This window comes from Heterocephalus glaber, unplaced genomic scaffold (genome assembly GCF_053883595.1).
Source record: "Heterocephalus glaber isolate CG9 unplaced genomic scaffold, H.glaber_assembly_v1.0 deba00001608, whole genome shotgun sequence".
Lineage (NCBI taxonomy): Eukaryota > Metazoa > Chordata > Mammalia > Rodentia > Bathyergidae > Heterocephalus > Heterocephalus glaber.
Genome location: NW_028258379.1, coordinates 31,440,654 through 31,455,966, shown reverse-complemented (window position 1 = coordinate 31,455,966; position 15,313 = coordinate 31,440,654). Strand labels below are relative to the sequence as shown.

The 15,313-nt window shown below is 36.9% G+C and overlaps 1 protein-coding gene across 1 annotated transcript in view; it reads left to right on the top strand.

Annotated features, from left to right (window-relative positions):
- The window catches only part of Unc79 (unc-79 subunit of NALCN channel complex), a 231,959-nt gene that overhangs the window by 147,558 nt on the left and 69,088 nt on the right, over nucleotides 1–15,313 (top strand). Inside the window, 5 exon segments of the mRNA XM_087195499.1 lie at nucleotides 1,095–1,381; nucleotides 3,628–3,810; nucleotides 4,411–4,573; nucleotides 7,067–7,216; nucleotides 7,794–9,008. Of these exon segments, the coding sequence (XP_087051625.1) occupies nucleotides 1,095–1,381; nucleotides 3,628–3,810; nucleotides 4,411–4,573; nucleotides 7,067–7,216; nucleotides 7,794–9,008 (1,998 nt within the window).

Genomic DNA, 15,313 nt, shown 5'->3' with positions numbered 1-15,313 from the left:
TTATAATTAATGTAACCAGGTTTTGGTTTATAATGATTTTAACCAAAGCTGATCATTTAGTATAATTTTTCCTTGAAGCATGAGAGAAGAGAATGCTGGTGTGTCTATCTAACTTCCTAGATAAAAACTTTGTTTTTAATTTGGAAATTCTAATGTTGCTTATCAAAAGAAGGACAAGAATACAAAGAAATATTTGAATAATCCTCAAAGCATAAATATAGAAGAGCAAATATCAATCTTCCTTCACCCAAAGGTATAAAGCAAGCCTTATCATAAAAGGGCAAAGGAATGGTATCTGATATAATGTCTTACTTTGAAAAGCTACTGAGGAAGTCAATGCCAGGGTGTTACTCAGATACAGTTATTTAATAGGCTAAGAAGAAGCCAAGGGCTAAGTATGCTTTGCATGTGAACTTTCAGCTCACCTTCCTGTGGTGTTTTTCTGTTTTTAGATGTTCATGCTTCTCTTTTTCTTTTATCTGTCTGTGTCCCCCTGCCATATGTTTCTCATTACATACTGCAGGAGTTTTAATGTGCTATTTACAATTTTTGACTATCTCATTCAAAGAGTACACATGGTGGTATGTCAAGATTTGGAAAAATTTTTTAAAAAGTTGATTCATGAATATAAGTAAATTGAGGTAGCATTTGAACAAAATACTCCATAGAATCTTTTTGTGCTCAGTGGATTCCAGACTATATTTTTGTTGTTATTCTTACATGTTTATTTAACAAAGCTGGAAGGGAAACTGCTCTTTATCACTGAGTATAAGACTTTGTCAACATATTTAAAAATTGCTAAATGCAGTTTAGCAATGGTAGGAGGACAACACTGCCTCACCACTATGGTTTTGTCTCCTCCCTCTCACTCTGGAATAATCTGATTGATGATGAATGCAATAGCAGAAGCGGAACCTCTGGACTGATGTTTTGCATAGGAGGCCATCTGGTGCCTTAGAGGTTCTTGGCTAGAAAAGAAACTTTAAATATATAGTAGAAGCAGAAAGAATGGACTTTATCAATATCAAGTGATATTTTAGGGTAAACTTGTTTGTTGGAGTACTGCCCACTGACAGCCTTTCTTGTACCGACAGGACAACAGTCTCCTGAGAATGACAACACCATCAAGGACCTGCTCCCAGAAGATGCTGGGATCGACCACCAGACAGTTCACCAGCTGATCACAGTTCTAATGAAGTTCATGGCCAAGGATGAGAGCAGCGCGGAGTCAGACATCAGCAGTGCAAAGGCCTTCAACACAGTCAAGCGGCACCTATATGTCTTACTCGGCTATGACCAACAGGAAGGTTGCTTCATGATTGCACCTCAAAAAATGCGCCTATCAACTTGTTTTAATGCATTTATTGCAGGAATCGCCCAAGTAAGTGTACTAACAGCTTTCAGAAGTCATAATATTAGGTTCTGGATATAAGCAAGGCATAAAATTTCGTTTAGAATCTGACAGTGATTGAGTATAAATAAAAGTTTGTGCAACAATGTATAAATGATATTGTATAATAGGAAGAAAAGGTGTAAAGGAGTAGGGGAAGTGGGAGGGGTAGGGGAAAGGAAACCAGGGAAGAGAAAAAATATGAGAAAAGGAAAAAAAATGGAAACAAAGTCTTTGCAAATAGAGAAGGGTGGAGGGGGTGAAGGGAGGGCAGGGGGGAAGGGGAAAAAATAACCAAGACACTCATGTAATGGTACAAGATCCCAATGATGAATGTAACTGTATTGTATACCTAAAATGTACCAATAAACTTAATGGAAAAAAATAATATGTAAATAAAGGTTTGTGCAAATTACTTGGGTTAGGCAGGAGTATATGAAGGAGAATTTAGAGATGAATAAGAATCAGTATCATGAATAAGAGTGTGTGGTTTTGTAAAATATATGTAACATAAAAATTACCATTTTAGCAATGTCTAAGCTTACAAATTTGGTAGCATTAAGCACATTCACTTTGTTATGGAGCCAACATTTTCCATCTCTAGACATTATCATCCTAAAACTGTACCCATTAAATGATAAAGGAGCAGAAGTTTTTTGTGTTTTGTAAAAATCCTTTTTCCTTTTTGGCTTCAAGTGGAGAGATGAGTTATTCATTATTGGCTTTCCATATTTGTCTGCTACTTCAAACTGCTGTATCATATGCTATTCTTTATATTTCCCACACTATTTATCCATTTACCTAGTGATGGCCACTCATATTGCTTCCAACTTCATACTACTACAAACAGCTTAGTAATGAACATCCTGTATACGCACCTACCAACCAATGTGAGAATTCTTTGGGGATATGGATCCAGAAGCAGAATTGCTGGATGATGGGCTATATTTATGCTTAATTACATTGGTGCTAAAAATCTCAGCCTCTAGGATGACTGCACCAGTCTGCAAAAGTGCAGGACCTGGGGCTAAAAAGATGTTTATGTGAATTGCAGCTTTTCCACTGTTATTCGTTCTTAGGCATCCTCTTCTTTGCTAATCAGTAACAGATTTATTAGAGACAGCACACTGCAAAGCACCTTATTCAGGGCCTGTCTCATGGTAGGAACTCAAGAGATGGTAGCTGAAACAGATTGTAATATAATGAAAACAAATAAAGTGATATTCATGTAGTTAATCTTTTACAGATACTGGTAACTAAGTAGATCACCATGGATACACAGCTGTCTGTGATGAAGAGAGATTATACCATTTTAGATAACAAATGTTTTTTCCTATCCTCCTTCCCATTCTTCTTCCTTCTCATCTCTAAATCTACATTGTGCATGCTTAGTTTAGAAATATAAGCAAAAAAATTAAAACCCCAGAAAACCCATGACAAAGATAACTAACTAACATTTTGGTGTATATTGCTCCTTGCATATTTGCATAATATATCCATTCATGTCCACATATGTGTGTATGTACATTATTTTTGTAACAATGGAATCATTATACATACTGATATATGTAATCTTTTCAGACTTAATATTTACTATGAAGTTCATATAATATAAACAAATTTGTATCACTTCCTATTTAATGACTATATAATATTCTGTTATTGTACAAACTATTTTATTTAACTGATTCTATATTGTTGAATATGGAGATTAATTTCAACTTGGGGCAGCAAAACCATGCTGAATATCTTTCCACATACATCTTAGAATGCTTATTTGATTATTTCCTTAGGGTACATTTAATTGCTATATAAGAGAGTACGTGATTTCTTTTTAAAAAACTCTGAATACATACTTCTAAGTCACTGTCCTGAAAGACCATAAAAAGTTCTACTCTTGCTAGTGATGTCTACAAGTGCCCATTTCTCTATATGGCTGCCAGTATAAATTTTTTTCCTAATAAGCCTAGTTTAATTCTAGTTATTAGTTTATTAGTCATGTTTAACTGTTTTCTATTTTTAGTAGATAATGGAATAAATAGATGAAAACTTCCAATTTACAATCTTTTTATTTCTTGTGCGGTTGAACTTTCCCCCTTTTATGTATACTGGCTATTACTACTACTAATATTTTGTGAGATGCATGTGTTTTTGTTATGATGGTTCAAATTTTTCTTTTTGACTTATGAGGGTTCTTTATAGTTTTCTTTCAGTTACTAATATTTTTTCTATTTCAGGTTATGGACTATAACATTAACTTGGGAAAACACCTTCTCCCCTTGGTAGTTCAGGTGCTCAAATACTGCTCTTGTCCTCAACTACGGCATTATTTCCAACAGCCACCTCGTTGTTCCCTCTGGTCCCTAAAACCTCACATCCGGCAGATGTGGTTGAAGGCCTTGCTTGTCATCCTTTACAAGGTGAGTTGCTGCAGACCCTCTGTTTTCAGATGAAGTGGTTCTCTTAGAGAGTACAACTTTAGGAAAACACCTATGAGATTTGAGTTGAGAATTTGGGAGGATAAAATTTTAACTTTCAGAAGAATCATCATGATATACAGTTAGTATTGAGAAGCAAAGAACTAGTGAAATGAAAGTCAGAATGAGAGGCTGTGTTAATACATGCTCTCAAAATGTTTTTAAAATGATGAATTGTAAGAAATTGATCAATAACCTTTGATTATGCTCAGATTTTCCCATTTGATCTAAGTATCATTATGTCAGAAAACAAAGAAGATATTTGAAATTATATTTACCAGATGTGTTCTTGATACCAGATAATGCTCTTGAAGGCAGTTGTAACTATAAACTGGCCTTTGTTACTTTCAGTGGTTTGATGCAAGAGGAAGAGAATATGGTCCCTAGTAAAATAAACCCATGATCAAAATCTGTGTTTTTACTTTTTTGTATATTTTTTTAAATCTCCATGAGATACTGAGAAAAAAATCTGGCATGATCAATTAGAGAAGCTTATTCTTTAAAATAACCATTTGTATTTTCTCCACCCATTTTATTGAGCAGTATCCATACCGAGACTGTGATATCAGCAAGATCCTGCTGCACCTGATTCACATAACAGTCAATACACTCAATGCACAGTACCATAGCTGCAAGCCCCATGCCACGGCAGGACCTCTGTACAGTGACAACAGTAATATAAGCAGATACAGCGAAAAAGAAAAAGGTAATTTCCATATTGAAATTCTATCCCCAACTTAGCTTGTATACATAATACATTTATGAACAGTACTTTTCTTAGGAGATAAAGGAGTGCCACCAAAAATCATTGTGAAATAAAACATCATTGTTTTTAAAATCTCCAAATTTTCCCATGAATGTTGCTGCTTTAAATTTTTAATTGAGCATTCAAAATAACTAACATGCTTCTAAAACCCATAAGAAATAATGTTTTCTAAAATGTTTTCAGCCATTTGATTAAAGAATCTTTGTAAATCTTTCCTTACATGTTAGAAATATCTTGTTTTTGGATTGTTATATAAATCTTGGTTGACAAGATTTATGACAAGAGGAGTCATCATTTGAGGGTCTCTAATTTACCTCTGAACTTTATGTACCCACAGAATTTGAATGGAGTATAAATTTTCTGAAATGCTTTTTTCCTAGCCTCTTTAGCAATGGAAATGTAACAGTTCTGGTGCATAAGTTTGAACTATTTTCAATCTTGACACTTTTTCTATTGATAACTTTTCCTCAAAGGAGACAGTAGAATGAAACTTTAAATATAACAGAATTACAGCTTGGATATTTTCAGGTGCGAAATAAAGAACCAAGGTGCATATCTGTAGTGAATGTCACACACACTGTGACTAGACTTGTAAAAGTGACGTCATCTATTCCAATCCTGGGAGAAAGCCAAGTGTTTGATGAGCATTTACGGTGTTAGTACAGTCAGAATTCATAGGAAATATCTTAGTAGGAGGGATTAGAGTCAGTGTTAAATTCATTGTTTATTGCTGAAAGATCCAAGAATCTAGGTTGACTTCTGAGACCCAGCTTCTTTAAATTCTGGAACCATTCAAATCCTTCCTGAAGAATATCTTGTGTACTACCTTAGGTCATAATCTTTGGGTAACTGGGTAGGTTCCATTAAGTTGTAGATGTTCTCAGTGTGTGCTTAGTGTTTGGGCTGATCCCAGATGAACCTTTCTGCATAGTAGATGCCATCTTGCTGTCTTCCCATCTCTATCATTCAGTATATTTTGAAAATTATTCCACAGTTATGTAATGGAAGTCTCAACAGCTATTTGGTCAAAAACTTGTATTTTTCAAAGATTTTTAAAAAAGGATAAAAGAGAAATAAAATAGATCGTTTTGTTACATTTCCCCAGAAACATGGGAATTTGATGGGCATTCTCATCTTTGTGGAAGTTCACTGGGAACTTTGTATCCATTTTGGTCAATAACATTTATTTTTTATTTGATTGAAAAGATTACTATGGTTATTTCACCTAACATTTACTGCTTTAGGTTTTGGTTGCTTATAGAATTTTGTGCATTAGGACAGGATAAATCCTGAAAACTTAACACTTATTTTCCTCCTGTGTATTCAAGAAATCTTGAATAATCATAATCCCACCTGAGCCTCATCTTGTCATATATAGATATAAACATAGGCCAAATATAATTTTAGTGATATTCAACTCAAACAGTAGGTTGATTCCATTTATTGTGATATTAAAATGCATGGTAATATCCTTTTCTCTTGCTGCTTTATACATGGTATTGGCCTTTCCAAAGGATGAAAGAAGAAAATTAGTTAAGTGTACTTTGTGAGTTGCAACATAACAATTCTTTGCTCACTAATGTGTATTTAGGTTTATTTTGATTTAAAAGTGACCACATGAGGATAGAAGAAAGAACAAAGATACAAGTCCAGTAGGAACTTTGAGTGACCCATTTTTTTTTATGGAGCCTTAAGATTGTGAAAGTAAAAGATTCTTTCTAGGACTCATGAGACCTATAACAATTACACATGGTAAACACCTCAGAGAAGAGTTTTACTTTAATAGGAAGAAATGTTATTTTCTGTTTTCCTTTTCCTTTGTTTACTCTTTCAGTCCATAATCATTTGTGAAGCTTTTGAGATGACAAGTGGCTTTTCTAAGCTTTTTCTGTGTGTTGTGTGTTTCATTACCAAATGTAGAGTACAGTATTTTGCATTCACAAAGTATAAGGTGCATGTACTGTTAGGCTGTGTCTATGCTAGTTCCCATATCCCAGGAAGGCATGTACTTTTTGGAAAGGTTAAGACCCATTTATTTTGTTTAATTTCCCTTTGCAAAATGAGCCTGGAAATCCATCAGGGCAGGCAAGTTCCAGGAGTGTCACGAACTGCTGGATAAAGTAGCTGGCGTCTATGTGTCATTTGGTCTTCAGTGCACTGGACATGTGTTCCTAGAAAAGCTCTATTGGGATATTGAGATGCTTCTCCAAAATGCTGCCAATTGTCACATCAAAAATGATGGGCAATCTTAGAACAGATTGCTTTGTGCAACATAGGGATATTTTGATGCCTGGGTGAAATATCAGGCTATAACTAGACTTGAAGAAACCACCTCAGACTCTTCCAGAATGCTTTCACTGAAATGCTTGTGTAGACACAGCCTAAGAGAGAATAACCTCTTAAGTGTAATTTTGACTTTCTCTCCCCAATTAGAAGAAGATAGTGTTTTTGATGAATCTGATATTCATGATACACCTACTGGACCCTGCAATAAAGAGTCTCAAACTTTTTTTGCAAGATTGAAAAGGATAGGCGGCAGCAAAATGGTGAAATATCAGCCGGTTGAGATGAATGTTCAGAGAAGTATGAATTTTTTCTCTTAGTAATTTTATGCAGAAATGTTGTACTCTACTGTTTGTTTGGGGTGAAATCTTAATTTTATTATGTTACTACATATTTTGATATTGTTGATTTTATATATATGTATGCACAAACAGTATATATATATACACATTTATATATATACGTGAATTAACAGATACATCATTAATGTCATGATTGTCTTCAAGGGCCATTGCTTGATTTGATTTGTTGCAAAATGTTTGCTTCTCTTCCACACAATATGAATACAGTTTCCTAGATCTGCCTCAGCCAAAACGATCCCCTCTTCTGTGCACAAATGAATAGAGCTGAGGAATTATCCCAAGGCTTGATTTTGGAAATCAGATCATAAACTACCATTTTGGTTTCTTTCAGTCCAAAATTTTCCAGTTTCTGAAATTAGAATGAACCTTAGAAAAATTTGGCCAGAAAGTCAGTTTTCCCTTCTGGTGGAGCTGGGATTGTGATTATGATTTATGCCAATAGTGTGCCCACGTATGAGGGGAAAAATGGTAAAATCTCCAAGTAAAATAGTACTAGCTTTTTCTGTTTTAATCAGGTGAAATAGAACTGGCTGAATATAGAGAAACGGGTGCATTACAAGACAGCATTCTCCACTGTGTGAGAGAAGAAAGCATTCAGAAAAAAAAGCTGCGCTCTTTAAAACAAAAATCTCTTGATATAGGGAATGCAGACTCCCTCTTGTTTACATTAGATGAGCATCGTAGAAAGTCTTGCATAGATCGGTGTGACATAGATAAGCCTCCTGTCCAAGCTACTTACATCACACAAAGACAAAACAACCACGGACGTTCTAGACAGAATTCTGCTACGAGGCCTGACACCATTGAAATACCTGAGAACCCAGCTATGGAAGGTTTTCAAGAAACCCGAAGGCCTGTAATACCAGAAGTTAGGTTAAACTGCATGGAGACGTTTGAGGTGAAAGTTGACTCTCCAGTGAAGGCTGCTCCTAAAGAGGATTTAGATCTGATAGATTTGTCCTCAGATTCAACATCTGGGCCTGAAAAACACTCTATACTCTCTACATCAGACAGTGACTCTCTTATCTTTGAACCTCTTCCACCCCTCAGAATAGTGGAGAGCGATGAAGAGGAGATGATGAACCAGGGAAATGATAGTCCTTCTGGTAACAATGCTGCCTCCTCCCCCTCCAGCCCCAGCCATCCTTCCGTCCTCAGCCTAAGCACAATTCCTCTTGTGCAAGTAAGTGTGGAGGACTGTTCCAAAGACTTCTCCTCTAAGGACTCAGGAAATAATCAGTCAGCAGATAACAAAGACTCTGTGCCCATATCCCTGAAAGATCCTACAGACTCTGAAGATTTTGCAAAGCCAGAGGAGCTGCGGGAGTTCTCCTGTGGCAGCCCACTAACGCTTAAGCAAAAGCGAGACCTCCTTCAGAAGTCATTTGCTCTCCCTGAGATGTCAATGGATGATAATTCTGACCCTGGCATGGAGGAAGAGAAGCCTGGCCAGATGCCAAGTTCAGGGGCAAAAACTGTACTTCTCAAAGTTCCTGAAGATGCTGAGAATCCAACAGAAAGCGAGAAGCCCAATACCAGTGCTGAATCGGATACAGAACAGAATCCTGAAAGGAAGGTGGAGGAGGATGGAGCTGAAGAATCAGAATTTAAGATTCAGATTGTTCCCAGGCAGAGGAAACAGAGAAAGATTGCTGTCAGTGCTATCCAGAGAGAGTACCTTGACATCTCCTTCAACGTTCTAGACAAATTGGGAGAACAGAAAGATCCAGGTAAGTTCATCTCTCTTCTTTTTCCCAGCCTTACCTTCAAGTTTGTGCATCTTACTTGACAGAGTTTTGGCAGAGAATATGCATCAAACTCAAGATCTTATAATGTCAGGGCGTGACATTATAATTGCTTCATAACCACTCTGAATCCTTCCTGCTTACTAGAATATGGTGGATTCAGATGTGGTTCTACTGGCTCCATACATGTTTCTGTGTTTGTTGTTTCTAAACTCTATAGTTAATTCTCGGCAATAAGAGGCAATGGTTAATTCATATCAGGATATTTCAAATATAATTTTAGCCTTTCTCAAACAGAAGCCATGAAGTTGAACTTTTTTTGCTTTTATTTTTCTGTTCTGTTATGATATAGTCCAAAGGAGGAACAAATATCAAGGGCTAAAATAAGCAAAGATACTTGAAATAATTAAGAACTGACTGCACAATCATTTAGAGTCTGCAATTGATGTATATACTAACCAAATATCAGGAACCAGAAACTACCAGTTACCATCTAGACCCTAATCTATGGGCATCATTTGATAATGAAATTGGCAGAGTACATGAATTTCTTGTCTCAAGTATCACTTCCTATGTTTTCTTGGAGACATTGTTTCTTAGAAGATAACTTTAAAAAGTGTCAAACTGCCAGGACTGTCCTCCCAATTCTAGTCCTACTTTTTTCACTGCTTCTCCTTAAAGCAACTTCTCTGAGAATGTGCTTGGGCTCCTTTAATTTGCCCCACACTGATAGGACAGAGCCTTGTATGTTCAAGATGTTCTGTAAAAGTCTGCTGACTGAATATGTATTTGGAAAGGGTCTTGCTCTGGCCAGGGGTGCAGGGGAGGTCCTGTTCATAACAGGAAAATAAATATAAGAACTCAGGAAAACTTCAAGGGAACTGGGATGATTTTTTAATTTTTTGAAGCTAGGAACATTGCTACACAGGGGTGAAGGATAGCATTGGTCTAGAAACTATAGAGATTTATAGGGTAGGGATATAATGAGGGCCCCAGGGTGGGTAAATAGGTCGTAATACATATGTTTGTGTGTGCATGTGTTATCTACTTCATTCACCCTTAGGTCTGTTGCTCCCCAGGCTACTGAGGAGGAGATTGTTTTTGTGTCCATATATTTGATACCAGAACAAGAGAAAAATATCTGACAATTATGATAATGTGTTTTTTTAGTTTATCAGTACATATGCATAGTATGTAATGTTTACATTCCTTGTGGATAGTTGGTACACGTACACAGCACATCTTGATTTCCTTTTTCATTCCTTTTTCCTATCCCCCCCGTCCCTTTTTCATTTTTATACATGTTTGTAGTATATAATGTTTGTAGTTCTTGTGTGAAGTTGTACATGCACATCCCAATTCTCTTTTTTTCATCCCTTACCCCTTTCTTCCTCCCACCTACCTCCATCTTATAATAATGTCTTTAAATGTTTTATATTATTATATAATTATAATACTTTTATATCTCTGTAATGCTCTACCTCCCACAAACATGCAGATCTTCTGTCCTTCCCTGCTGGGCACTGGGAGGAGGCCCATGGACTCAGAGTATGACTCAAATTTCTCTAGACTTCCTTGGTTCTCTTGGCAGGAGTGAGAGAGGCCCAGGCATCCACTCCTCCCAATTGTCACAGACTCACAGCCTTGCCACTGCTAATTGCCTGGATCCCAGGACCAATTTTACTGTGCACGCATCTCTCTGTGTTAGTTTTTTGTGAGACATTCAGAGTTCTGGGCCACTCCTTATCTCCCTCTCTAAGATTTCCATGAGGCCTTGCACACTTTCAGTTCGGAAGTTTTCTGCTAGGATAACCCAATTCACAAGCAAATTTGAGCCCAGCCTGGGCAACTTAGTGACTTAGTGAGATCCTGTCTCAAAAATAGAAGGGGGGGGGGGAAGAAGAGAGGGAAAGGGAAGAGGAAGAAGAAGAGGAAGAAGAGGAGAATGAGAAGGAAAAGGAAGAGGCGGAGGAGAAGGAGGGGGAGGGGGATGGGAAAGGGGAGGGGAGAAAGAATGGGGAGGTAGCTCAGTGAAAAACTCTGAGTTCAATCCCCAGTACCACAAACACACGCCCTTCTCCTGTATCCTCAGAAAGTCAAGATCCTTCACGAACAAAATCCCATGTATGTTTTCCCCCAGTGATAATTTCATTGCCTTATTAGTCTAATGAAAGCCCAACTCTCCCTGAGGACACTGCTTTCCTATCAGCCCTGCATCATTAGGCCTAGGCCAGGGGTTAGGCATCTTCCTTAACCATCATTGCCCCTTTTAGACCATTCCTCTTTGACTCTAAAAATCCCCAGTTCTGACTCCCCTGTCATGTCACCATACCACTCACAGTCTCATTGTTACGCCAGTACTAGCACCTGGCTCTTTCCTATTTGCTGACGGTTATGATTCTTGGCTCTTCTTACTCTTTTCTAAATTATTCTTGTCTTAATATTTGTTGATTTTGATATTAGTGACTCTTTTGACACTGTGGCTTTACTTCTCAGTTCCTTGAATTCATCTTCTTTAGGGTGTGTTTTTTTTTTTTGTCCTCCACCTTTTAGCTGTTTATTGCCATGGTCATATCACAAACCTTGTTATTACAAATAACCACTGTCTTTCGATAGTCTTGATCTCATCTGTTAGTCTCTGATTGCCATTCTCTCTCTTTCCTTATTTGTCCTACTATTTATCTTCATCTTTCCTCGACTTCATGTCCTCTCGCCTCACTCACCTTAAACTCAAGTTATAAGTATAATCTCTCTCTGCCTATACCTTTTGCTTTTTCATATTTGTTTGACTAAACACAGCTGTTGTGAAATCAAACTTTTTATTTACCAGTACAACTGCATCTGTCAGATGAATGTGACTAGAAAAAAAACACATAATGTTGACTTACTCATTTGAATTTCAGACCTTAAGCCTCACCTGGGCCCTTAAAGCCACCTGGAAGTCATACCATTTTCTTGATCCATATTTCTAGTCTCTCAAATGACAATTTCATAGCTACTTTTTGCTCCAGACTTTCAGTAACTTTTCCTATTTGATGTCATCAGAAGGAATTTCCACAGCCTTCCACCTCCTTCCTTCCAGCATCTGCACTTATACACCCAGATTTTTTTTTTGCTGGTGTTCCTGTCCAGGATCCTGTTTTGTCTATATTTCCTGTATTCTCCTCAAAGATATAAGCTCCCCAAATTCTCCACTCTTTCTCTTCCCTTTTGTTTTTCTAAAGGACTCTTGACTTGGGCATACAGATATTATTTCTCTCTTTATTAAAAAACAAACAAACCAGTGTTCTCTATCCTAATTCTTCTATTATCACTATCTCCAATTTTCTCCCATTGTATTCATTCTAAAAATCATCTTATGAAGCTTTCATTCCCACACCATCACCAAAATTATGCCTTTGAAGATCACCAAGGACCTCTATTGCTAAATCCAGTGGCCAGCTCTTAGATCTTATCTTCTGTCATGTCTACAATATTTGATTTAGGTGATTGCTTCCATTTCACTTGGCCTCCGGGATACTGTACTCTCGTGGTTTTCCTCTTATTCAGTGATCATGCTTTCTCAGTCTCTTTTGTTAGTTCCTCCTTGTCTCCCTAATGAAAGAGTGCCCTGGAGTCTCTCTTCTTGATCCTTTTCTCTATGCATATCCATTTTCTTAGTGAACTTATTTAGTCTTACAGCTCATGCATTGTTTGTAGCTGAGGCAACTGTCAGTTATCTATTGCTAGACAAATGTATATAATAATAATCAGCAGCATACAACAATAAGTTTTTAGTTTAAGAGTCCTTTAGTTATCTGGGGTTTGGCTAAGCTAGGGTTAGGCTAAGCTAGTTGGGTGGCCAGGCTCTGCTTCCCATGTCTGCCAACCTCCTCTAGGCACCATGAGGCCTAGGAACATTTTCTCATAGAAATAGCAGAGCCACAAGGGAACAAGCCCATTTGCACAAGTACTTTTCAAGCTTTTGATCACATTATGCTTGCATACATTTTGTTAGCCAAAGCAAACCACATGGCTGAACTCAAGCCAAGAGGGGAAATATACTCTGCCTCTTTATGGGGAGGAACTTGAAAATCACACAGTGATTAGCATCAATTCAGGGAGTGAAGAACTGGGACCACATCTCTCAAATACTGCATGGGATGTATTCATACTAAAAAATCTGTTGGTCACCTGAAATTAAAATTTAGTTGAGGATCCTTCATTTTTTCTGGCAATCTCAATCTACCTTCAAAACATCCATAATGTGACATCTTCTTAGCACATTGATTGTTTCTATCCTGGTCTAAGCCATGAATATTTCTTACCTGACAACTCCTAAAGCCTCCCAACTGGTCTCCTACCTTCTATCCTTATTGCCTTCATGTCCTCTCAACACAACAGCTACATGAGTCTATCAAATATGAGATTATGCCTTCTAGTGGCTCCTCCTGTGTTTAATAATAACATATCGAATTCTTTAAGTGCCCAGAAAACCTTGTATGGTCCCCATCCTCTTTAGCTGTCTTACTTCACTTGTACTGGTCTCTCCACAACCCTACTCTCCCAGTGGATTTCTTGCCATTTCTTGAATGCTTCCTACATATTCCTGCTGTAAGGCCTCTACAACAACTGGTCCCTCAACCTGGAACTGTCCAATAGCTTCTTGGCTCACTCCATCACTTCAGGCTCCCAATGAGGCCAGCTCTGGACTATAACACATCTTTCTACCCTTACCTGGCATCTTGGTATCTCTTTCTCTTCTACAAAGCATTGATCTTCTAACATACCTTTACACATATGATTATTTATCTCTCCCTACAAAAGTGAAAGGCAATGATTTTGTCTGGTTTGTTCACTGATTCTATTCCAATTGATAAGGAGAGTGCTGACCAATATCGGAGGAACGAAAGGATAGTACCACATTTTATGTACATCAGTATAAAAAAACTCAGTAGAGATGTGTTAAGACAGGCAGATACCTATGTTCAAATTTTTGTCTTAAACTATATATAAATAAGAGACTTCATAACATAAGGACTGAGAAAAGATTGAAGAGTCTTATTATACTAGTAATTGTTAATAACCTTCTTACAGTAATGATGTTTAATATTATAGATACATCAAGGATTTTAATAGGTGTATCAAAAACTACAAAAGTCATAATAATCTTCCAAAGAATTCTTGCAAATTAACTTTAAGCTTTCTCATTCTAGTTACTGGTGGGATTATTGTACCATAGTTGCAACACACGTAAAATAGAGGCAGATGAGGATAAAAGTGATAATTATACATGCTTTGGACTTATTTGGGGAGAATACAGAGAGAAAAATAATATCTATCTTTAATGTCATGACAACAATAACCTAAAATTAGTAGTTATTTTATGCTTTATTAAACAGGCTTGGGAAACTTTACAACAGCTATACTTTTTTATTATCAAGAAGATATTAATATGGCAGCCATAGTTATTCAGAAAGACCTCTGAGAATAAAAAAATTGATGTTCCAAAATCAATACTCAAAAATTTTCTTTCAGACCCTCACCTAGTATCTATTTTACTTTTATTTCTGACAGTTCCCCAAGCTTAATCAGTCATAGCAGAGAATATTTAATTTGTATGTGCACAAGAATGTATGGTAGATTGCTCTGTGGCAAGACAAAAACAGCTGGCACACCTGAAAAAGATGAGACAAAATATTTTTAAGCGTAAGAACGTGAAGCTTTTTAGGGTGGGTATCCCTCAGTGATATCACAGTGTCAGGGTGGTAACTCCAAGTCAGCAACATGCTCAGTATACTCATTGCCTAGTGCAGACATTTAAAGAACTTTAGGAGGTTTGCTACAACAGACCATTATACTTTTCAGAAAGTTTTCTAGCCAGTCTGTAGTTACCTAGAATAGTGTGGGCCAATTTGTTTCCCAGTACTGATAGGCAAATATATGTAGGAAAGATTTCACTGTAATAATAAGGCAACAGTATAGTTTCTTTCTTTTTTAACTAATAAAATATAAAATCTGAGTATTTGACATTGCATACAGTGTTTGCTTTTAAATTACATCTGGTTTAGCGAAGTTTATAGACATGTAAACAATTACATTATAGTGTGATAAGTTTGGAAAAGGTTAAGGACAAAGTGCCTGTAATTACATAAGAGGGTCACTGACCCAATGTTTGTTTACATTTTGGAAGGAAAATGGGGCCCTGGAAGGCTCCTTGAAAATAGAATTTTCTGTATGAATTGAGACATATATGATAAATAGGACACTGCAAGACAAAGGTGGAAATAGGTGAAATGGAATATTTAAGC